The following is a 26,727-nucleotide window of genomic DNA, read 5'->3' as shown; positions in this document are numbered from 1 at the left end:
ATTGTTGTTAGTTGATCATTTCAACCTTGCCGTGTTGGCCCAAAAAATGCTCCACCCAGCATGCGTCTCTCAAGCAAACGTCACTAAAATGACTTAGTAGCTAATTTTTGGGGAAAATGTAACAGAACAATAACACACATAGAATTTGCACTATGATGAAAATCCCTTTTGAGCTTTTAGAAAATGTTTACTTCAGGGAAATTACACCACCTTTTCTTACTAATCAGAACACAAACGCGTCATTTCTTCAAAGTAAACAGTTTCGACTTGCTTAAAAGGAATTGTTTATAAAAACAACTCAACAAAAATGGCACTCAAAAAAATCATTTTGCAGATTACCTGAAAATATAGAAAAGCAGAAAGAGGGGGTTAAGATGAGTCTGACATAAGCAACGTAAAACCTAAGACAGAAGCGGTTAGATTGTTTACCATAACAGTGACAAAGAGGATGAAAATGTTATTGGCTTTAGTGATTTGGAGTGAAAATGATGGTTTGGTAAGCATGTTTTTGATGCTAGAGTTAGCTAAAAATCTCTTAATATGCCACGTCTTTACTGAAATTAACAGGTATGTCAATCAGGTGATGTTTGTATAACGTACAAACTTATTCAGCCTGTTGCTCTCTTTTATTTTAAATTGCCTTTCAAGATGACATGTATGCTTTTGGTGTTGGGTTTTATTTAATCAATTTCCCCCCAAAATGCGACCTGTATTTCGGAGGTACGATTTTTATATTGTTTTTCCTTCTTAATTATGATTTTTTTTTTTGGGCTGGTGTGTACTCCGGATCAACTTATAGTCCAGAGAATGTGGTAATTAATTCTTGCTCATGAACCAATCATTTAGTGAATCGATAAAATGCTAAATAAAAGTGTTGTGTTGAATATTATATTAAGGAAAACAAATGAGGACTTTGCAAGGTATTTGACCTGTAGCTCTCTGGTAGACCCTACATGTCCCTTAAAATAAGGAACAGTTTCTTCCCCATGGCCATCACCACCCTAAACAAATGTGTAAGACTGAAAAATATATATCTTCCCAGTTGTATTGGAAAATTAGTTTCCCGCCTGTAGTAATTGCACTACTGTATTTTCATTGAACTATTGTTACCATGCACCATTTATAATAGCACTCTTATTACCTAAGGAAATTTAACTTAAACTTAGGCTAGTCTACAAGTACTACCCAGTAAATATTTTTGCCTATCTCGTTTTTCACTTTTCGGTCTTTGTGACGTGTTTATCATGGAGTACCATGTCAGAGCTCATGGCAAACTATGTCCACTACATTGTTATTTATAGCAATATAGACGATTTAATCTTACCCGATCCTACAAGAGCCCCGTATTCACCCTAGACCTTAACCACCGCTGCATTTAACAGGAAAAAACCCTCTCCACATGTAGAACTAAAATCAGAGCAAACTGTTATAGTTGGATCATTTTTAGTCAATATATATCAAAATTATTATTAAATACGTACAAAGATAAATTTGAATTATATTTGTTCATTATTCTGTTTTGTAAGAACCTTTTTTTCATAAATATCATATACATGTTTTTAGACAAACTTGGTTGACAGTGTTAAACAGATTTTTTTGTAAATTCTATAGGCCACTTGTAAAAACTGGGCGACAAATTGCACCAAGGCCAAAGTCTTAACACCACTGATTGAGGGTCACTTTCGACAACACAATAAGAGCAACCTTGGACCTTTTCAGAAAGTCAAAAAACAAACACATACCTGAATAACAAATATAAGTTTAAATCCACTGTACTATCAATAATGTGAATTAGTCACCTTGTAAGCAGCCCCTCCATGTATAATTGATTTGATGAAAATCCCCAAGTCCTCGCCGGTCTCCCTTGACTTGTTTCCTTTGAGGCTGATGCCCAAACCGGCTGAACCAGAATCATTGAGGGGGACCTCAAACATGAGCTGCTCCTTTCCGTTCTCCAAAATATATCCGGGGTCTCGGGGTACATCGTCTTTCTAAGGTAGGAGAGAGAAAACACTTTTTGAATTTAACACTAAAATTGCTCGACATTTTTACTCATTAGGAATATAGGAGTTAGTTACCTAAAGCGCACTCAAAAAAGCTTACCTCTTTTTTTCAAAACAGCAGTTACACTCCAAACAGAATTAGTGCAATCACACAACATAACCAAAACCAAACCTAATCATCCAGTGTTATACAGTATGTACTTGAAAATGGAACTTTCACAGTCAACAAGACACTCAACTTAATATATGGCGTACCACTAAAAGATATAAGCACCTGTAACCCCTGTCATTTGAATGTGTAGCAATGAAAAAGTTAAAAAACAAGATATTAAGGGAAGTTTTTACTTCCAATGAGGTGATATTGAATTCAAAACTAACTCTCACCTCCTATGATGAAAACCCACACAAAATATTGATGTAAGTCCCCGTAGCGGGTTACCTGGGTTCGATTCCCTACATGTAAGCTCCAGTCCTTCCCCTTTTCTTATCATACACATAAATATTATCTCAATAAAAACTAAAAAAAAAAAAGTCATTTAAACCAGACAGTAAAATGTGTTATAACTATCTTGTACCTATTATTTGAGGAACCATTAAGAGACAGAAGGAGTGAACATGAATCGTTTGATGAGCGCTCCCAGGCCGTTCGCCCACCTGTTTCATGACATTATGTTAAATTCAATTTTTTAAAACTATTTTAGCATTGCAAACTATTGCATCACTCTGCAGGATCTTATTTGAATCTATATATCGGTCGGTCATTCTGTCTGTTTATCCTGAATTTTGCCTGTTTGGGTCCTGAAAATATCTCAGACCAGAAAACCCTCTTCCTCCAGGTCTCTTGCTGCTTTTTATCAACAAGGTTTCCCCAAAGCTACAGCAAAGCGCGTATGCTAATCGTTTTGTAAAACCAGGCAAAGCAGAGCAGAACATTCATCATCAAAGTACAGTAAGCACACGTTCCCAGGCAACGGAACCATTTCCATTTGCATGTCGCTAGCAGCTACAACTTGTACAGGGATAATCTGTCAGTCCTCTGCCTCAGGTGAACACAGACATAATAGCCATCCATCATGATCTGTATAGCAATTGCAAATGGAATGCATGATGACAGCTAAAAGGTTCAACAGGATGCTAGATGGACGCGTATCCAGGGCTACAGAGCCCACAACGGAAATGGGGAATAAAACGCACAGAATTAAAATATCTCTTAGCACCATAGTTGGAACTCTCAGTAATAATAAAGAAAATAAAAAAATAAAAAAATAATAAATAAAAAAAAGTACGTGAGGGCTTGGAAATGGAGCTTTGAAATATTATCTTGTGGGGATTAGGTTAACATAAGGGCTGAATGATTTAACACAAAAATAAAAATAAACAAAATTCATACTTAATACAAAGGTCTTTTTCGCCGTCAAACATGAATTAAAAATCAAACTGAATATTTATTATAGTCTTGTTTATATTTAAGTAAACATTTGGTATTAAGAACCTAGTTTTTCTCTCAGAGAAGAAAAACAAATATTGTTTATAATGGTAATATGTTTATTTAATTTTTTTAAACGCTGCTGCCCTTCAATAAGAGCTAAAGTTAAGATTAATTATCATTTTTAAACACGGGAAAGACATTTTTTACTAAATAATGAGCAAACAGCTGGGTTTCTGCTTTGTATAGTAAACATTTCATTTAAAATCTCATTTGTATGCATTTACACCTCTCGAGTCTACCAAACCATCAATACTAGCAGCCATATTTTGAATGTGAATGCAGGTAGCGGCCGCGTCGTTGCAAATATGTGTGGAATTTAGGCCGGCGATCGCAGTTGTTTGAATTTGCAACAAATGGGATAAAGTTACATGTGAGCTAGCTGGTGGGTTACATCTTTAGTTTCTGTGTTGAAAAACCTGCAACAACACAAAGTAATATACAGAGACCCTACTTCGACTTCAGTTATCGCTGGTTCACTGCTTCGCAGATTTCGAATTAATATGAATCGTCTAATTTGTCATTGATATCAACGTATCGTGCATTGTGTTTGGGGCGGCAGTAGCTCAGGAGGTAGAGCGCTCGTCTTGGGATCAAGAGATCGCAGTTCAAATCCCGGCTTCTCCGCATTACATGTCGAAGTGTCCTTGGGTAAGACACTGAACCCCTAATAACCCCCAATAAGCAGGTTAGCGCCTTACATGGCTGCACGGCCGCTATTGGGAAATGTGAAGCACATTGTAAAGCGCTTTGGGAAGTCATTGACATGAAAAGCGCTATATAAATGCAGATCATTTCATTTCATAGTTAGCACAGAACAAATGCTATCATAAGGGCAAGGTCAGAAGGGCTTTGTGTGTTGCGTGGGCGTGACTGTCTGTGTGCGCGACTGATACGCTGGTGTATGACGTCAGTCAAACAGCAGGGCAGGCACACAAAAAAAAAAAAAAACAGGGAAGAATGGAGACAGCTTGTAGCTTTAGCGAATCGTTAAATTGAAAAGAAAGTCATCAATCAAATAAGTCTCAGGAAAGTCATCTTGGGGTAAATTTCACCCTTGACGGCTTTTATGAAGGTGCAACGCTACTTGGCGGGGGGTTCTGGTCCCCGTTAACCGGGATAACTGAGGGATTACAGTATTCCAGTCCTTGGAAAATATAGAGAGAGATATTTTTGTAGCACAAAAAAAAGATAAAGCACTGTTCAAGAAAGTTAACCAGCTTGATGTTGAATGTGAAGATAAAACGTCATCTAACTTGGCAATTTTATTATTATTCTGGCTTGGGTGTCAAATTTCTTTTGACTTTATGATAAATTTGAATCTTCCCTCTGTACAGATGTGCATGCATAACAAATATTTTAGGTGTCTAACGTTTTTCCTGCACAATACATGGATCAGATTGACTGTCAGTGTCTAGACGGGATAGAAGGGAAAGATAAAAACCAGGAAACTGCTGACAGATCAATCAACTGAGAATAATTTGAACAATGATTTGTTTCTCCTACTACCCTTTCCAATTAAAAACGTTTTAAGAACGTTTTAATGCTTTCTGAGATCAAATTTGAGACCAAGTCTATAAAGAAAAAAAATAAACCAAACAACAATACAAAAAACACAAATGTTTCTTGCGCACAATACATATTGGCTTGTACACATCACTTGGCACAGCTTTAATCCGTGGCGAAAAACGTTCGTCGGACAGCTCCTACTTAATAAAAGTACACTTTCTCATGGTCCAAAGTAAACGTATTTCTCCGAAATTGCTCTGTGTAATTGTGGGAAGAACTAAGGCATGCGTCTGCTCTTAGTTGCGTTATTGTGGTCATGCGATGTTGCCACGAAAGTAAATCGCTGAATTAATGAAAAAAAGACAATTGATAAATGTTACTAATGCCAATTAAGGCATTATTTTAAGAAAAATAAATTCAATGCCCCTTTAGACTTTTTCAAGACTCGGCGTGATCCCTGATTTTCCCTAACCATAAAGAATTTTGTAAAAGAGTAATGATAATGATTAAATAATTTTTAGTACAGAACGTAAACAAACATCAGAACAGTGGGTTGAGACCCTCTCCTCCTCCTCATGGCCTTGCGATTCCTCATAGAATCTGACACACATATGCAACGCATGTAATGTAGTTTATCTTACTGATTAATTCCACCTCCCTCTTGCAAAATGCATAAGCACAACCTCTGGTGACTTCTTGAGTGGGTTTAAAAAGAAAAAGACAGACAGAGGCAGCACCGCTTATAAATGTGTGTGTGTGTGTGTATGTGTTTGTAATTAAAACAATAAACAGGGGAAATGAAAACTATGAGATGATACAGATGTATGACATACAAGATGTCCAGTATGTCTCATTGACAACTGTTGATTAACATTTACCATGTTTGAGAGGTCAGTTCACAGATGAATACAGAAAATAAACACAATGTACTTTGCTGTTGCTATTATACTGGAGGTACTCGATCAAACGCATCTCATTATAGAAAATGAACCTCTCCATGCTGGTCGTTTAACATTTAAATGGTTTACTTCAGTGAGAGATCAACTGGATTATGTACCATTAACAGGCCTCGGTGTGTCTATTGGTGTTTGTTTGATTTATTAAACCAAGCATGACCGAATCAACATAAATCACAGTCACAGTAGTGAAATACTAAAACATGCTAAATCAAATCACTAACATGAGTCAAAGGGAAAATTACCGAGGGTAAAAATTTGGATTATTTTATGGTTTTGGAGCTTTCCACAGGTTTTGAAAATAAGATGCAGATTTCATGATGTAAAAATATTACCCACTTTTGTATATGCATTTGATAGAGAGCACCGTTGCTACCACAATCAGCAACGCTGTCTTTCAGTTCTTCCTTTCAACTTTAAAATAGATCTCAGTTTAGCCTACCCGACTGAAGTCATTGCAGTCAAATTGTCACATCTCTCCCACCGTTACCTAGATAGCAAAGGGTAAAAGTTTCAAACCGAAAACAAGCATCATTGAGGCAAGTCAAAAATGTTTCACTGCTTAACTCGAAGAAAGCGCTGGGCAAAGCAAAATAAAAAGCATGAAATATTGTAGTGCAAAAGAGATGTAGCACTCCAAGATAGATATGCAATTAAGATTTAAAAGGGTTAAAAATAAGAAAAAGAGTGTTAAGATTAATACCCAAAAATATTTACGAGGTAATACTTGAAGTCTGGTCTATGTTGTAAGTGCATCAGAACAATAGCGGAATCAATGAAAAAGGAGCGCAATGACCTCTAAGCACCAGTATAATTCCAAAATAAGTCGAGATTTAAGACACAAATATCCACTCGAATACTCTACACATGTTAATAACATCCAAATGCCACAATAGCATACTATCATGATGACTGCATGATGGGACAAATGACAATTGTAGCAACCTTGCTCTTTTTATATAAAATAACTTAGATAATGATGTGGTTTTGTACAATGTAAGGAAAAATTAAATATAAGAAATTTAAAATTTTAAGTCAACAAAAATTGTTTTTTGATAGAAAAATTAATTTGCAAAAAACTAGAAATATCTGGCCCCCCAAAATATTATAAAATATATATAAGACATGTTCGCAAATTTATAATATATTTATACAATATATATATATATATATATATATATATATATATATATATATATTCTATTTTTTTTTTTTTTTTTTTTTTAATATATATATATATTTTTTTAATATATATTTTTTCCCTAATAAATAAGTAACAGGAGGAAAACACTAATCGGTGGTAGCCAAAATATTCCCAATTAATATAATATGTAAATTAAAATTAACCACTCAGTCAATAGTGCTAGACCTATACAGAAATAAATCAACTGGGCTTATTGATATCTATACTGTATACTTATTGTGAGCTGTTGTAGCAATTTAAATAGTATTGTTTCGGGAAATCTCCATTATTCTTAGGGCCCCAAAGCTACAAAAGGTGGTGTGTCCATTCATGTGTGCGTACAAGTGGCCAATTCTTAAAATTACCATATCCAAAGCCCATTCAAGTCGAGCAGGGTGTGTCACTAACAGGTGTGCAGCCAGTCTTCACATGTGATGTCACCTAAAAGTTTTATTTTAGTAACTTATGTGCGTTAATTTGAATTACAAAACGTTTAAAATGGCGTTGAATGCCTGAGCAACTCAAGAAAACGCATGCAAGTTTCATTTTTCTTGTTGATGGCTGCGATTTTCATGTTATATTTGAGATACGAGTTAACGTATCCTTACAACATCGTTTCGTCGGACCTGCGGCCGCATGTTCTGGACACTCGGGTGAAGAGAGGGGCGGAGCTGTCAACTGATCACCACCTGGTGGTGAGTTGGCTTCGATGGTGGGGGAAGATGCCGGCCCGACCCGGCAGACCCAAGCGTGTTGTGAGGGTCTGTTGGGAACGGCTGGCAGAATCTCCTGTCAGAAGAAGTTTCAATTCACACCTCCGGCAGAACTTCGCCCATGTCCCGAGGGAGGCGGGGGACATTGAGTCCGAGTGGACCATGTTCCGCGCCTCCATTGTCGAGGCGGCTGATCGGAGCTGTGGCCGCAAGGTAGTCGGTGCCTGCCGCGGTGGCAACCCTCAGACCCGTTGGTGGTCACCGGCGGTGAGGGATGCCGTCAAGCTGAAGAAGGAGTCTTATCGGGCCTTCCTGGCCTGTGGGACTCTGGAAGTGGCTGGCAGGTATCGGCTGGCCAAGCGGAATGCGGCTTTGGTGGTTGCCGAGGCAAAAACTCGGGCATGGGAGGAGTTTGGAGAGGCCATGGAAGCAGACTTCCGAACGGCTTCGAGGAAATTCTGGTCCACCATCCGACGTCTTAGGGGGAGGAAGCGGTGTGCCATCGACACTGTGTATAGTGCCGATGGGGCGCTGCTGACCTCGACCCGGGACGTTGTGAATCGGTGGGCGGAGTACTTCGAAGACCTCCTCAATTCCACCGGCACGTCTTCCTCTGGGGAAGCAGAGCCTGAGGACTCTAGGTTGGGCTCTCGTATCACTGGGGTTGAAGTCACCGAGGTTGTCAAAAAACTCCTCGGTGGCAGGGCCCCGGGGGTCGATGAGATCCGCCCAGACTTCATTAAGGCTCTGGATGTTGTGGGCGTGTCATGGTTCGCAACCGAGTGTGAAGCGGCTGGGATGGGGATCAGCACCTCCAAGTCCGAGGCCATGGTTCTCAGTCGGAAAAGGGTGGTATGCTCCCTCCGTGTCGGGGAGGAGGTCTTGCCCCAAGTGGAGGAGTTCAAGTATCTTGGGGTCTTGTTCACGAGTGAGGGTAGGATGGAACGGGAGATCGACAGATGGGTCGGTGCAGCGTCTGCCGTCATTCGGACCCTGTACCGGTCTGTCGTGGTGAAGAGGGAGCTGAGCCGAAAGGCAAAGCTCTCGATCTACCGGTCGATCTACGTTCCTACCCTCACCTATGGTCATGAACTTTGGGTCATGACCGAAGGAACTCGATCCCGGATACAAGCGGCCGAAATGAGTTTCCACCGCAGGGTGGCTGGGTTCTCCCTTAGAGATAGGGTGAGAAGCTCAGTCATCCGGGAGGGACTCGGAGTAGAGCCACTGCTCCTCCGCGTTGAGAGGAGCCAGTTGAGGTGGCTCGGGCATCTAATAAGGATGCCTCCTGGACGCCTCCCTCGGGAGGTGTTCCGGGCATGTCCCACCGGCAGGAGGCCCCGGGGGCGGCCCAGGACACGTTGGAGAGACTATGTCTCTCGGCTGGCTTGGGAACGCCTCGGGGTCCCGTCGGATGAGCTGGAGGAAGTGGCTGGGGATAGGGACGTCTGGGCTTCCCTTTTAACGCTGCTGCCCCCGCGACCCGACCTCGGATAAGCGGAAGACAATGGATGGATGGATGGATGGATGGTATCCTTACAACCGTGTGACACTCAAAAATGTCAAATGTCTACAAAACATATCACTGGGTTCGTACACCTTTCGCAAAATTTAAGCATTGGGTAACAATATTAGTAATATGTTGCTTGAATTTTCAGTTGCAGGAAGTCCTTCCCATTACAGGTTACCACTGGGAAACGCTACCTTCATTTTTTGCACATCCTAAAAATTTATAATTGATACGTAATCCTTGCATTAATTAATACATTTTATAGTGCTCTGTTAAGGTGTCTCATGCACCTGTCCCATAAGGAGCGATAACGCTTCATAAGACAATGCCATCAGATTAATGACAGCTGCCGTTAATCACTAGGGAAGAAGAATTGGTAAAGCTAAGCCACGAGAGAGCAGTGTCAGCATCGTATTTAAGCAGACTTGTTAAGGAACAATGGAAACAATTCCAAGCATTTACGAGCACTTTACCCATACGTCAAGCACTTTTCAATCCTTAAAAACATAACAGTAAAATTAAAGCATTTTCAAGGATCTCAGGGACTCGTACAAACCCTGATTAAGGGAGTACACGGAGACAAGAAACAACAAAAGGTAGAGACAAATTCTAAGCTGACATCCCCTGAGATCATGAGGACTTAGGCAGCTACTATGTCACCTTTGGAGATTTTATGTCAGTGTGTATGCATGCACAAGGGACTAACAGATGGAGAAACATATATGGGTTATTGTATGGGGTTTTGGTGGTGACATTAAGGGAAAAAAGTGACACACAAACATTAAGGTGTGAAAGAGCATTAAGATGCAGTTTATTCGTACATACGGGGTGTGCTTTAACGTCCATCTGGTTGAGTCAATATCTTTGAAGCTTATAGGCGCTCATTGAGAATTTGTTTTTCTTATTAGTTGATAGACATCTAAAATGATGAATTCTTCCTTCATTAAATGTATTGCATGCTGTTTTAATCACTGCTGGCTATATACAGACAGCATGTGTTTCTACATTATGCTCACTTAAGTAATTAAATGCTCAGGTAAAGGTGAATGGGTGCCAGTGTGTGTGTTTACTGTAGAAATATAGTAATGTGTTTGTACTACACTGAGCACAGATGTTAACATACAACACCAGATGGTGGTCTGAAGAGAAAAGCTTGGCAGTGGGGGAGGCGATCGACAAGACGGATCCATTAATTCATCGAGGTTCTTCTGGCTCAATATCACGTACACAGCCTGCCATGAACTGGCGATCACAATTAACTCATTCGCTGCCAAGTTTTCAAAGCAGAGCACGTCATACTATACTAGCCAATTTGGAGCGTGTTTTTAGAGAATACGGAGACTCCTAGCTTACTCGATTAGCGCTGGTTAACGCCTTTGCGGATTTTGAGTTGTATTTAATTGTCATTGATATTTACATATCATGCATTGTGTTATGCAGCAGAAAGAAGAAAGCTACAGTAATTCTTATTGCACGGGAATGTTGTGGTGTTTGTTGGGTAGTTGTCACTACCTGTGTGCTGGACTGTGATACGCTGGTGTATGCTGTAGTTCAAACAGCAGGGTGGGTGCACAAGTCAATGTGGCCACCAAAACAAACTGCGAAGCATGACGCCAGCTAGCTTTTAGAGTTACATTGAAATAAATGAGTCAATTAAATTGGACTCTTAGGAATCTCAGATGCACGCAAAGAAATGCCGATCAACAGCAGGTGCTCCGTGGATTATTATCAGGTTCGGGGAGCGGCTGAAGCAGCGTCAGGAAAGAAGCCAGTAGAGGTGCTGCAGGTCTGACTTACTGCTAAGGCTACAAAACAATTCACCCGTCGGGCCTGTATCTCACCAATGCTAGATGCATTACCCATGAAATGGATGACCTGGAGCGACAACTCATGGGAAATAAAAGTTCGATTCCTGGCTATTTCGTGTTATATGTCGAAGTGTCCTTGTGCAAGACACTGAATCCTTAATGCCCCAAATAAGCACATAGGCGCCTTGCATGGCTGACTCCCTATTGGTGTGTGAGTGTGAAGCACATTGTAAAGTGCTTTGGGAGGTCTTAATTGACTTGAAAAGCGCTATAAAAATGCAGACTATTTACCATTTAATCATCACCGAGAGATGGCTAGACCTAGAAATCCCCGATGCTATCGTGCAGCTAGCTGGACGCTCTCGAAATCACTTTCTTACACTGATAGGAGAGGCTCTATAGTTGTAATTTTGTGACAGTCGTATACTCTCAGTCGGTAAAGACATCATCTTGAGGTAAGTTTGACCCTTGGGGGATTTAATGGGAGGCGTCACTACTTTGCAGATTTTCACGTTTTGCAGGGGGTGCTAGTCCCCATTAACCATGAAACAGCTATTGCAATTCCCTTCTTCACCGTCTACCGATTAAGTCCCTCCATAAACTTCAGCTGGTCCATAACTTTTCTGCACACATTATCAGCAAAAACCCTGTCTACAGATCGCCCCTGTGCTTCAACAGATCCATTGGCTTCCGATCATCCAAAGTATGGCCTACAAAATCCTTCTGCACACCTATTAGGCCATCCATTACCCTGTCTCTCCCTATCCGACTTCCTACACATTGCCACCCCATATTTTCCTCCTTCCTATAACTCACCATACCCGTTGTCCCTCTCAGTTTAATGGGGACAGAGCTTTCAGCCACTCTGCCCCCCAGTTCTATAACTCATTACCACATGACCTTTAGAATTCCGCCATCCAGCCCATTTTCAAATCCCATCAGACTTGCCCATCCATAATAGACTGCCAAACCTGTTTGATGCGGCAGGGGTAAACCAGTGAAAGCTGTAGGGCCCTGCTGTTGAACAGAAGAGTGTGTAGTGTCACCCTGACCCGAGTGACATGTGTCCCGTTTCATCTGGAGGGACGAAAGCATGACCAACTTGGGTGCCCAGGTGCTTAACTTGTTTGGGTGTTTGGGCTTGCCATGGTCAAATTATTTTGTGTTTTTTGCTACTTTTTCCTTTTCTTTTCTTTGTTTTTGTGTATGTGTTTGTCTTGCTGTTGGTCTGATAAGTTTATTCTGATAAGGAGATTGAATAGGAAGCTAGGTCGATATTTTGACGATTGTTCCAAACCTTTTTTTCTTTCATTTTGGGTTTTATGCACTGTGTACATCATTGTTACGATCGGCCAATAATGTTACTGTTCTTTGATTTCCACACATTTTAGGGTGAATCTACTTTTTGTGACCAAGGAGTTTTTTGTACAGTTCTTTCCTGTTCTCCTTGCAAGTTCAAAATTCATTGATGTACTTTCTCCTTATTTTGAGCGTCTTCTAAACTGAAAAAATAAATCTAGCCATCCCGAACAATTTCTCTGGTTCTTCTTCTAAACTACACTTTCCAAAATGACAAGTGGTAAAAGTTTGTTGTTGTTTTTGTGTACTTTTTCTTTACAAGTTTAGAGCCTTATAGTGTTGACTATTAGGATACAGGTCTATTCCCAGGTCAATAACAATCCAATTGTTTTTTATTTATGAACAGAACTTATGTTTTTCTGCACATTGTGTGTAAGCTCCTTAGGTTGTACAGTCAGTAAATAAGCATGTCTACCCACGCATTGCTACTTTATTGACATCTGCAAGCTGAGCTAAGCTATTTCATGAGAAAATGCAGTTCACTCGTATAATTAATCAGTTCTCACGATTAACTGTTATGGAGAGTCAATCCATCCATTTTTCACATTTGTTCCTCAATTCCAAGCTGTCGAGCCGGAGCCTCATCGATCTGTCTTTTTCTCCAATTCAAATCATGACTGCATTCCATTTTCCCAAAATAACATTTGCATTTTCATTTTGAGAAACCCAACTCGAGATTACTTAAGTGCGCCTGGTGCCAAATACCTGCTCAGAAGAAACAAAGGCTGTTTGAAATAATTAATATACCCAATGCACCAAGAGCAAAAGGTTGCAATTCTACTTGACCTCTCTGCATGTGCAAAAAATGTAATCTCTTAATTGCATCATACAGTGTTAATGGATTATTAATTAATTACTATTTCACAAGTGAAATTTAGCTCTGGAGTAGATTGATTAACTGGATGGAAGTACCTCTCAAGACAACAAATCTGAGCATGATCAAAATGCTAATGTGGAATTAAATGCTAATATTCCTAGGTGTGAAAAATGGGTGCCAGCCTATTTTGCCATTTTGACTTTTTTTTGAACGCCTACAAAATATTGTTTTTTTAGCTATAGAGGCACAGGAGATATACAAAGAAAGCTTAAACTGTCCTCTTTCCTTGGATAAAAAGCATTTCTGTAGCTTTTACCATTCTTTAATAAACAGATGAACATAGCTTAGTTTCTTAACTATACTTGTTTCCAGGAATACTTCATAGGAAATCGGCTTTTAGTGAAAGGATGCATTCAAGCAGAACTTTCACCAATGTGCCTTTTTTGCTTCTTTTTTTTTATACGTCTAATATCTAAATAATGCCGTACATAAACACTGGGGCACTTTGCTTGCATAACATTTTATGCAAGAATATTGAACATATGCATGAATTACGCATGACCTTTGCAAGAACTTTTCATCGCCAAATGTTTCCGGTGGCGTGATCAAACAATTTCGGTCACCTTGGCAATTGTGTTCCTGCGAATGCGAACGAACTGTTATTCCTCTCTGCCCTGGCAATGACAAATGAACTTTATCATCCGTTATCCATCCATTATCTGCACCGCTTATCCTAGGGTTGCGAGGGTGCTGGAGCCCATCCCAGCCAACTTTGGGCAGGAGGCAGGGGACCCCCTGAACTGGTTGCCAGTCAGTTGCAGGGCACACAGACAACTCACTCATTCATTATCACCTAGGGACAATTTGGATCGGTCAATTAACCTGACATGCATGTTATTGGAATGTGGAAGGAAACCGGGGTGTCTGGAGGAAACCCACGCATGGGGAGAACATGCAAACTACGCACAGGAAGGCTGATAGCTGGATTCTAACCCATGATCTCAGAACTGGGACTTTATCATCTTTTTTTATAAAGAAAAAAGCTCTCTCTGTACTTATCCATATGTCTGCTTCTCTCACATGCCAGTTCACTCCCTACTCGCAATGGTTACAGAAACCAAAAAAGGAAGTCGGAGTTTCTTTGATGTGTGGACAAAAATCTGATCAAAGCCACCCCTGTCATCTAATGGTGATTTTTCCTTCTGAAATCATTCCCATAGGCTTGATACTTACTGATGAGCTGCGCCAAACACATTAAAATAGTTTTGGTAATATGAACAAAAATATATTTTTACGTTTTGGCACTCAGCGACAATGCTTCTGAAAACGTATGTGTGTGTATATTATGGCACTGAATGAGTTAATTGGGCCCTAGTTAAAATATCGTTTAAAAATCCCAAATTGATTTCATATTTCACACCGAAGTTTCAATGTAGAAAAAAAAGACGGACTAAGGACAAGAAACAGAATGTGCATTTTATTGTTTTTTCCACTAACAAATTGACCTTGAATGTGAGGCTTTAACAGTGTGCAACCACACAATCACATTTGTCATTAGTTAATGGCAACAAAATAAAATATTTTTTCCAGTTGGCGGCTGTGTTGGCCATCATCCAGAAAAGTTCCCGTTGTTTGGCTCAACAATCAAGAACAATGAATGTTTAATTAGACCAAGAAAAAAAAATATAATGCATAATGGAAAGTGGTAGCTGGCCTGATAGATACCGTTTGGTTAGGGGGCCTCCACCGAAAGCATTAATTGAACCTTACCATCTCGCGAGGAAGAAACATGTCTTCTTGTCGTAGAACCACGAGACACACACTCTCTCCATGCCGGGTACTGCGCAACATGCACACAAGCTCCTCCTGACCCACACCAGTTATGTCCACTCCATTTACCTGGAAAAAAAAAAAGATTCCTCTAAAACAGTGTTTAACAACGGGTATAACATTTGGACCCACTATCCCACCCTAATCACAAGCCACGACCCAAATCAAAAAAAAAAAATTAATTGAATGCAAGGATTCCACAGTTTAAATCAGGATATTCACATGAAAAACCAGTAAAACCGTATTTTCTGGACTATAAGGAGCACACTCAAAATATTCTACTGTGAACTAAAATTTTTAAGGCACACTGGACTACAGGGCAAATGAAATTAAAACTACAGTAAGAAAAAAGATTCCATTACAAAGGTTAAAAAATGAATTTCATAATACCGAATAATAAGGAATCTGGTAGTACTACAAAAAATATTAAACAACAAAAATCTTACAAACAAAAATATGACAAAAAAAAAATCAACTACGGAAATGCTAAAAAAATACTAAAGTAACACTAAAAAAAATACTATTTTAATACTTTAAAAATACAGCTACAGTAATACTAAAGACTGGGTGGAAACATTTGTTGGCCTGGATGGGTACCACCAGGCTGCACTTGCCCAATGCACACCACAGGTGATGATGGTTAAAGGAACACACTAATACTACAGAAAACGACATCAATCACAAAATTTTTGCCATCTAAAGTTTAGTTTAAATGACGTCAGTTATTTTTTTCTTTTCTTAGCTTAATTTTGCACAAGGCAAAGGCTCGCGACCCACTGAAAATGGTTCCGCGACCCACATTTGGGGCCTGATCCATCAGTTCAGAAACCCTGCTCAAAACATCCTGTAACCATTTGTAATATGAAAATGTGGCCTAATGAATATTCATACCTCTAATATGCGGTCTCCTGATTGCAGGCGTCCGTCTTTGACAGCCGCCCCTCGTGGCAGAATGTTTTTGACAAGAATTGGACCAGGTCCGTGGACTGATGAATCTCTGGTCACCACAGTAAATCCAAGACCCTCTGAACCTAAAACAGCAAGTGACACACACACCAACTTATTTACAGGTAATAAGTTCGCTTGACACATGAAAAGTTGTCCCATCAGAGTTTGCTACATTGGGTCAACTTTGATATTGGTGCTTTGTATTGCTTGGCCCCTAACACAACCAATTTTTTATTTTTTGTATTGGTATTTAAATTGACAATGGCTGTGTAGGCAGTGCTCAAGATTTGAATGTGTGTTATTTGCATAAATATTAACAGTGCACAAAAACAAAGAGCTTGTAGATGAGAGCAGATGAGAGCCAGTAAATGCTCATTAAAAACATAAAATCACCATAACATGAGGTGCAAAATTATTTTTCCACTTTTATTTTGTTAAAGCCATTCAATGGTTTATTAAAAGTACAATACAACTAGAATAGCAATGATAATGTATAAAAGTTGATACCAAATAACTGGGCAACAAAATCTTGTCAGAATGCAATTCAAAACAAAAACGAGTGATCAATGCATTACTATGAGTGGAATAAACCAACTTGATGATGATTTGAAAGAGCGCAGGACAGTGTTTATGCTAGGTTAATTAAAAGTATGTGTACGGAAATTGAAGTCTTAATGTTGTATTGTTAATTGTTCACCTTTTGTGTGTGATATTAAAGCATGTTTATTATTTTGTTGGAGAAAATGTTTTATCCTTTAAAAAGACAATAATTAGCCTTTTAGGTTTTGTCTTTTTGATTTGTCTTGTTTACTAATGGTTAATGATTAGATTAAAATAGGGATCCATTCATTCATAATACTTGTACAATTATAATGATTTATTTGCTCAATTGTATGTTGTGAGAGACCACGGACGGAACTCCAGAAAATTTGTAGGAATCCGTAAAATTATACATTTATTCTCTTGTGTGACTAGCAATTCATTGTAGACAAAAACAAAAATCTTTCATTAGATGATAGAGGGTAGGATTAACTTTCTGCATCTATTCCTGTCTATGTAAAAACAAATTGAGTCACACTTCCTAAAACTATATTCACTTTGTGGCCATTAATTTTCAAATAATGGGGTGCCTCTGTTAGAAGGTGTGCGTGTGACCTTGGGTATTTTTTTTTAAACTGTCCAAGATAAAGTACAATTGCGCCCCGACTACATCAGGGGGCAGTAGCACTCTCACTGGCAGCGTGTGTGAAGAAGTTTTGTTTACACTGAGCATTAGTGCTCTGCACATAGTGGGGACTGTTGACAACAAGTATAGCAGACCCTCACGATACACAATGAAAACATTATTTAAAAGGGATGAGAAGACAAGTGGACAAAAACGATGATAAAGCCCCTCCCGGAAGCCAAGACGAGGAAATGTGACCAATTGTGACTAAGGACAAGAAAAAAAATCGGTGTGCTTACTGTAACTAAAAATGTTGGCAGCGGAAATCATGGAGCCAAATAAAATAAGCCATAACTTAAAAATATTACACCCCAATCACGCTGATAAGTCGCTTGAGTTTTTTTCCTTATTTGAACATGCCGAACAAATGCGTAGATTTTGCATTAACTGAGGTCACGAATCATCACCAATATCGAGCAATCAATGTTTCGCCCCACCAATATTAGAAGATCGATCAATTAAAGCATTCCGAAAATGATTTAATCACGATTTATCCTGATGCATTGACGTAAAAGTCAAATGTAGTGGCTGTGTCCATCCTGTATTTCACTGGCACTTGTGCTTTTTTGGGATTTGGAACTTACCAATGGCAAAGATGCGTCCGTTCCTATTTTTGCCTTCTATCATCACGCGTCCCTACTTCAGTAAACCAGCAAACTTTGGTGGCATAATATATTTAATCAGGAGGTGAGAATTTTTGTCTCCTACCTCAAATCCAGCTTTAGATAGCTGTGTACATATTGTAATACGTGCTCATTGCAGCCATTATTACAGACATGATCATTGATTAAAAACAATCTGCAATAATATACTAAATATTTCTGTTTTTATGGTTAAAATGTGTTTGTTTTGTGCTCCTTAGTTAATATTGATGATCAGTTTGAATTATTGTCTATTGCTTTTATTCTATTTCATTTTTCATTATCATATGGTTTCAATCTGGTCAGTAAAAGACGTTCATAGTTTGAGGATTTTTATTTTATTTTTTAAATTCAGATGCACTTTAAAGTTTTGTTAGAGTTAATAAAGTCACTCTTTGCTGTAAGGTTTTCCATATTTCTTTTTTTTTTTATTCTCTTGTATGGAAATATGGATTTTGTCATGCATAGGGGACTTAAAACAAATTTTTAAATTGTACTATTTCTAGTACGGAAGAGGTGGGGTATAAGGGGGTGCGAGAGGTTTTCTTCAGACAGGAAATAATTGAGAAGAAATGATTTAAACCTAGCTATATTTTGCTGTCAGTCTACTTGTACGGATAAAGTTTGTTTTTCGGTTTCGCCACATTTTTGTTGTTATTTTTGGATGTTGCGCAATGACTTTTTTTAAACCTAATGTTAATGGGTTTCATTTCCATAAATAGTTCAGAAAACATTCATTCATTTTTCCATCCGAGTGTCATTATGAGGGCCCGGGGGATGCTGGAGCCCATCCTAGCTGTCATCTGGCAGGAGGTAGGGGAAACCCTGGACTAGTTGGGAGCCAGATCATTTTTACACACCGTCATTCTCTGCAACCTGAATGCATGTTTTTTGGAATGTGAGAAACCTGGAATGCCGTAAAAAAAAAAAACATGCTGGGAATAGGAGGACCATGCACACTACACACAGGGAGGCCAGTAGTTGGAATTGGACCTCTGAACTGTATAGTTAGAGAAACATTTCCAGTAAAAATATTTAGTTGCAAAAGCAGCGACTGAAATTAATGTTGTAGTGCAGGGGTGTCCAAACTACGGCCCGCGGAGCGCAGTTATTATTGGCCTGCAGCAAATTCTGAAAATATAGTTGAAATCCTCAGTTTTAACACTACATGGAGCCAATAACGGAAAAGGTGCTTCTCCACCCATGCATTCGGGATCCCCTGAACTGGAAAACATTGGAATTGTGTTTTCTCTGCTTATTTAATTAACCATCTTGTAAATCATTTGAACTGTCATTGAAATTCAAAGTGTATTACTGTGTAACTTATTCTGACACAAAATAGATTGATTGTTAATTCTAAACCCTATCAGTGCAGATAAACATAAATTTTGCTACTAAAAATAGGTTAACAACGAAATTAGAGTAGATGACCGGCTATCAAACTGAAAAATAAATAAAACATCCATCCATTATCTGCACCGCTTATCTTCAGTAAGGGCGCGGGGGTGCTGCAGCCCATCCCAGCTGTCTTCGGGCAGTGGGCAGGGGACACCCTAAACTGGTTGCCAGCCAGTCGCAGAGCACACAGGGACAGATAGGTCACTTGCTCATTCACACCTAGGGACAATTTGGACCGGCCAATTGAACTGACATCAGTGTTCTCGTTTGCCCGCGTCCCTGCGTCCTAGACGCATAATTTTTGCTGGGGACGCATAGTGTCAAGTCAACGTGCGTCCCCGGGACGCAACTTTTTTGACACCAAATTATCATTATTACCCAATTACTTTTTTTTTTTTTAAACAAAGATTTACCGCACTCCAAACTTTGCGTCAGGCAGATCCGCCATTGTTGTTTTGGTCTCGCGCCGATCTCGGCAAACCAGATCTTGTTGCTTCGAGATTACGTCATTGTTTTGGTGGTTGTCGAGTGAAAGAGAAGTATGCCTCCGTAAAAACAGTTGGTATTAGGTGCAAATCAACAAAAAATTGGTAATTTCTTCAGTGTCAGTAATAAGTCGAAACATAATACAGAAAGTGATAAAAACGGAAATAATTCCGGCACGAAAAAACGGCGGAGAAATTCTTCAGAAGACCGCGAAGGCAAGGAAAACACGTGTTTTGAAGCAAACGATTAGACAAAAGATTAACAAAAGAATACTCCTAGCGAGAAAAGGTCTTTTCTGACAAAATGGACTCAATTATATTCCTGGTTACGCTATGAGGATATAATGGCGGCTACATGTTCTTTGATGCGTGCACCCAGCGTGCCAAAAAAACTGGATTGCATAAATAATTTCGCAATACGAACTTTCAGAAAAGCACATTGGATCGACACAACGACAATGAAAACCACAAATTAGCTATGGAAATTCCGTTGCTGCAATTGGCCCTTGAGAAGGCATTACAACTGTGTGGTGGGACAGCAAACCACTAAGAATATATGAACTGAAAAATCTGAAATGATTAAAACTGCATGAATATATAGACTAATGTTTTCAGCAATATTATTATGTATAATGTACAATATTTTTGTGAACTGAAACATCTGAAGTGATAACTGCTTTGTATTACCAATTAAGTGTGATGATTAAAACTGAATGAATGTATAGATTGATATATTCATTTATATACTTGTCGCTGACTTACAATTTCAACCTCGATAACACAAAATTTTGGGGACCCATAGATCTCTGCTGGGACCCATCACTTTTCAGAGGTAAAATGAACACCGTGACATGCATGTTTTTGGAATGTGGGAGGAAGCCCAAGTTCCCGGAGGAAATCCATGCAACCCATGGGGGAAACATGCAAACTCCACACAGGAAGGTTTGATCTCATGACCTCAGAACTGTGCCGCACACGCGGTAACCACTGCCCCGCCACGCTGCCCGAAATTAAACATATTTGACAAAATAAATATTACCACTCCTCAAACCTAGAAAAAGTCCAGTAGCTTTTCTTTCCTGTGTCTAACAGCATAGGAGCTACACTCAGGTATTGCTGAGGTTTGTATGAGACTGTATCGCCATATACAAAAAAAAATTTTTTTGTTCTCACCTCCTGGCCCCTTTCAAAAAATGTTTAAGCCAATGCGGCCCGCGAATCAAAAAGTTTGCCCACCCCTGTTGTAGTGTATACTCAGTATTCCAAAGAAATCATTTTCAAACACTCATTGCTACCATTACTACTGTTGTCTTTGCAACCGTTTGCAACGTTCATGATTAAAAAAAAAAATAATAGTACACCTTATGGCAGCCACTCCAGCAGCTCCCGTGTTATTTTCGATTGTTCTCGATTGTTCTCAGCTCAGGGATGCTGCTGGAAATGTGAATTTCCCTTCGGGGATGAACAAAGTATCTATCTATCTATCTATCTAGTAAGTTGTAGTATTTTTCGGCTCTTGCAAAGTTTCACTTAACATTGCTGCTTAGTGAAATATGTTCTAGAACAGGGATCGAAAACGTCTTACAATCAGAGAGAATTGAAAGCAAAATATTTATTTTATTTTTTTTCAGAGAGAGACCCTCCATATAGTTCAAGACAATCGCCAGACAAAGGCAAATTATTCAGTGTTTTTTTATTTTACTGTGTAATGTGATATAACAAAATATATGAAATAGTAATAATGCCAGAGCCTGTATGCCCGTCTTGACAAATATCTGAATTGAACAATGTCTCCCTCTTGCAGTTAAAATTATTGAGGTTCATTTTGACAGTAATTTTTTTACGTGTACTTTCATAAAATGTCATGAAAGACTGCAAACAAGTAGGCTACAATAAGGTTCCTACAGCTTAAGGCAAGTCAAATTCAAGACTTTCAGACTTTTTTTTATTGTTTTCGGAAATAAAATTTAAGACCAGAATACATAATTGAAACAAACACAACAAAAAACAAATATTTTTTGCACATAATGTATCGTGCCTCATACATATTACCTGACAAAGCTTTTAGCCATGGCGAAAAACGTTCATCGGGCAGCCACTTCTCATTAAATGTACACTTTCCCAAGGCACAAAGTAAACGTATCTGTCCAAAAATCCTGTGTGTATTCTATGTAGACCGAAGACATGCGTCTGACTGAAACCACATCACCGTTTTGATAGTTCCGTTACAGTGGTCACGCAAAGTTGGCACGAAAGTAAATCGGTGAATTAGTAAAAAAAACACAATTGATAAATGTTATTAAATCTTTTTAGTTGAACAAATATAAATCTTATTAATGTGTTTACATTGTTAAGAATTACGAAAACTGGATTTAAGACATTAAAGTGCCAATTGAGGCCTTACTTTTAGAATAATCAATACAATGCATTTTAAGACTTTTCAATGATTTGCGAGAACCCTGACGGATGTATTTACTTTCAGCTATGTGACGTGGTCACTGCTATAAACTTGAGAATCAAGTGGTCATTAGACGTTGTCCATTCTGTTTTATAGATGTGAATCGTTGACATCAGTGAAATCTACAAACATTCATCTTAAAAGTCCTGGAGTGTATCATTGATCATTCGTCATTTTTCAAATAACTTGTGCAACCTATACAATTGAAAAAGATCCAGGAAAAGGTGTATTCTGTTAGATGCTACTGGCTAAGAGACACTTCTTCTTACCAGCTTTAGAGGTGCAAAAGCCATACAGTGCTCCTGCCGCTATCTGTATAAGCACAGTGTTGCACTCCCAGCCTAAATGCATTAAAAAAGTTTTTTTTAACTCCGAGCAAGATGTACGCTTGAAAAAAGCCACACCTGGCTCACGAGCCATATGTTCCCTACGCCTGGTCTAGAACCTCTCTTCATTGACAAATAGCCAATGAGCAATTATCATTTCAGTCTGATGTTTTGAAAAGATTTCAGAATGCAAATTACAATACTATCAGATAGCAATAATAGCTCTAGCCAGTCCAGGACCTGTGGCTAGACTGAAGTGTGACCACATGGTTGCTAACCCTTTAACACAATGGTTCCCAAAAATTTGCAGGCTGGCGCCCCCTTGGCTCCCCAGTGAACAAAGTCAACATCTAACAAATAATATTTTGAAAAAAGGAAAAAATGAACTCTTAAAAAAAATTTGCACAGTATAAAAGATAAAATGTACGCACTAAAAATAACCCACTCCAAACAAAGTAAACAACAACAAAATAAGTTGTGCACACTATAAAAAGGTAAACACTGCACACTAAAAATAATCTACTCTTAAGGCTGTAAACATGGCATGTAATATAAAATTTACCATGTGCTAATGCAGCACGTTTATCAGTGCAAGAAATGTATTTAAGTATTATTTCAAACCCACCACTCATGCTAAATTATTAACACAACTGCTAAAACTATTTATTACTCTAATTTTAACATTTCACTAATTAACTTGCATAAATAAAAAGTGTTATGTCTAAACAATAATGCAGTTTTGGGGGTTGGACACTATTAGACATTTTTAGCTAGTCACAGCATTCGTTATTTCTTTGTGCACTTGCAAAGTTTTTTCTTACGTCGTGAAGGGCGTAAATGCTGCTTTGAAGGATGTTTGTTTACCTCACAGTCTACTTGTAGATGCACCTTCTTCGTCTTTTACTTGTAATCCTTAATGAGGTGCCGTGTATTTTAATATGTGATTATTTTTAAGGTGCTGGTACAAACTACTTGTGTTACCTCTGGACCTAGCAACTACACGAAAGTAAATTCTGCATTTTTTTCTGATCCACGTCCGCTTTGTCCAAACCAAAATAGGCCCAAACAAGTGGTGTATCACCCTTCTTCGGTGCAAGCTTCGTTTCCTTCTTGTATGTTGACTCAGGGACTATGTTTAGGGAGTCCGCCATGACACTCAATGAGCTCACACGGTGGGTGTAGCTTAGTGTGGTGCTTTCAAACTTTGAATCGTGTTTATTGGCTTGTGCTATTATTAAAACTTGCCTCTGATTGGTCGGAGCTTTTAAAACTCGAACAGTAACAATTGTGGTTGGCCAAAACTCCATCACTCACTACAGAACCTTGAAAAACCGCAGTGCTTTGCGGTTTCACAATAGCACTATGTCACATCGGAATGGCGATTCGATTTTGGTTAAACATTCAGCCATAACGTGTTGTGGACAAATCGTCAAACAAACGTTCAAACCTCTGATTTCGACTTGGGAATGCTGCCCCCCTACTGCCCCCTTCTTCCTCACCGCCCCCCCAGATCTTTTCACCGCCCACTTTGGGAACCACTGCTTTAACTTTTCAATGTGTGACCACCAATGACACCTCAAATGATGTCACACAGGTTTAAAGTTTTCGTCCAACAGATGCTGGAGTATTAATGCAAACAGTACCTAAAAAACTGACAACTTCATTTCAAACATAAAACTAGCATTGGCGCAGGGCAAAGGAAACAAATTCAGCATTGGTCGCAAGTGAACTGTGCATTGTGGCCCTTTTGTGCTGCACATAAGATAGAACTCAATGTGTGCATTGCTTTAAAACAGTGGCTCGTATCCGCAAAGAGTTCAGGTGTGGGCCAGAACAGAGCGCGGGGGGGTTAGTCTGATGTTGGGGTGGGGGGGTATAGAACAGTGAAGCAGCAATGAGGGGTCGGTCTAACGCAGTAGTGAATGTTCTGGAAAGAGAAGTGAGGAAGATTAAAATACTAATCAACGAAAAACAGGCTCGCGTACGAGCACGCTTGCACGCACGCACATAGACACGCGGAATGAGTAAGAAAGCACTCAAACATGAATGCCAGTGCCCAATACACAGACTGGCTGTGTGTTTTATAGACCTCATTTAGTGCGGTCTCTTTAGCAGTGCCAAGTCAGCAGTTTGGTCTGCTATGAATTCATATCAGCAGAAATGAACAGATCAATAAAGACTTAATAGACCTTGAAGAGAACAAGTCGAGAAGATGGAAAGAGGAAGGAGAGCTAGGAAAGGAAAAGGGCGATAGAGAAATAAAGTACACAATCTAAGACCAATATAAGACATTAGAGTCATTTTACATACTAGGGATATTTGGGTGGATGACGGCTATAAAATATCTGCGCATTTTTGGAAGGTCACAAGTAGGGTTAAGACTAAAATTTTAGGGGTCAAGTGTGGCTCTGCTTTCGATATCTCTGGTTGAATTGTGAAGTGATACTCCAGCATCCTTCAATTTGCCAGGCATCAACACAAAGATTGCATTATGTTTTATCTTTTTTTTTTTTAAACACAACAGTCAGGCCGGGGATGCACTCGATGCATAGAGCTCCCTTTTCTGTTAGATAGGGTTCATACATCTTTTTAATGGCCAAATTCAAGCACTTTTTAGGGACCTTTAACGCTAGTTTTCCAATTTCTCCAGTACATTATAAGAAAAAAATATTGTGTGAATCATGCATAAATACAAATATCTGTTATTTACATAATCAATTTTTAATCTTGTGTGTGCATTTAGCAGACAAAAAATGTTTGGATCATTAGTAAATCTCAAGTGTATTCGTGTTTGAGAGAAATCTCTCTCCATACAAGTGTTGGGTAAAAATGACAGTAATATGTAGCTTACATTTTCAGTTGCAGAAATTTCTTTCCATTACAATTTAGCACTGGGAAATGCTAAATTAATTTGTCGCCTGACCCATAATAGATCGATGATTGATGATCGATGGGGGTGTAGATGCACCTGTTCTCTTGGGCAATGGGCGCCTTTAAAGGACCAAGCCATCCAAACTAATGCCAGCTGCATGTAATCACGAAGGAAGAAGAAATGCAATAGCAAAGTGAAGCCACCATATTGCAGTGTTGTTGACTTGTTTAAAAACTGGTAACAATTTCAAGCATTTACAAGCACTTTATCAAAAATTCCAGCACTTTTCAAGTCTTGAAAACACAACATTAAAAGCATTTTTGAAGGATTTCAAGGCCCTGTACCATGTATAGTACTTTAGTGTAGGACTGCATAATATTTATTTTTACAAATGGGTTATGATAACAAAGATTTGTTTTCAAAAGGCATAAAACTCTCAGTATTAATGAGTAGTAATATACTGAATTGCTTACAAATAATAAAACATTCTTATTGCATATTTATTTACCTTTCTTCAGGTCAATTCTTAATCTCCGGCCTCCTATCTTATTGGCTATTAGACTGGAAAGGGCAGGACTTTTTTCGGAAAGTGAGCTCTCACTTCCCCCTTTAGATCTCTGAGAACAGAAAAGAAGAGCAGTTATTCAACAGGTACGAATTGTTAAACGAAATTTGAAAAGGCAACTTAAAACAAAATACTGTCGACCCATTACTCATGTTTTCGCTTTTTAATTATTGAATATAATTGATGATCTTTATTGTGATTGATATCAACGCTGTGATACATTTTTGCAACGAGATTGAACAAGGCACTTCAGAATACACATGTACAGAACTTGCCCGACTTAAAGTTGCAGTTTTTTCATAAAGTGAACGGGGGTGCCACTTGTTCTCCGGTGAGAATTACATGTGAAATTATTTTCACAATGTTACCGGGTAAATCATTTCACAGGTTTTCACACTAAACCTCAAGAGGGTGCTCCAGGCCTGTATTAATAATTTCAACCTTTCACTACGTGAAATGCCCCCGACGACCACACGTCACCTGCGCAAACGTTACTGAAATTTCTTTGTATCTCATTGGGGCGGCAGTAGCTCAGGAGGTAGAGCGCTCGTCTTGGGATCAAGGGATCCCAGTTCGAATCCCTGCTCGTCCGTGTTACATGTCGAAGTGTCCTTGGGTAAGACACTGAACCCCTA

The 26,727-nt window shown here is 39.0% G+C and overlaps 1 protein-coding gene across 1 annotated transcript in view; it reads right to left on the bottom strand.

Moving 5' to 3' along the window:
• LOC148353277 (partitioning defective 3 homolog B-like) overlaps positions 1 to 26,727 on the bottom strand; it is a 246,345-nt gene that overhangs the window by 162,335 nt on the left and 57,283 nt on the right. Inside the window, exons 10-13 of the mRNA XM_088352348.1 lie at positions 26,036 to 26,144; positions 16,066 to 16,205; positions 15,115 to 15,243; positions 1,800 to 1,991 (exon numbers count right to left, since the gene is read on the bottom strand). Coding sequence (XP_088208474.1) covers positions 1,800 to 1,991; positions 15,115 to 15,243; positions 16,066 to 16,205; positions 26,036 to 26,144 — 570 coding nt within the window. The remainder of the gene's footprint in view (positions 1 to 1,799; positions 1,992 to 15,114; positions 15,244 to 16,065; positions 16,206 to 26,035; positions 26,145 to 26,727) is intronic.

This window comes from Urocampus carinirostris, chromosome 14 (genome assembly GCF_059441175.1).
Source record: "Urocampus carinirostris isolate Australia breed hairy pipefish chromosome 14, RoL_Ucar_1.0, whole genome shotgun sequence".
NCBI lineage: Eukaryota > Metazoa > Chordata > Actinopteri > Syngnathiformes > Syngnathidae > Urocampus > Urocampus carinirostris.
Note: the sequence above shows the minus strand (reverse complement) of the source record. Positions and strands in the feature narration are given on the sequence as shown.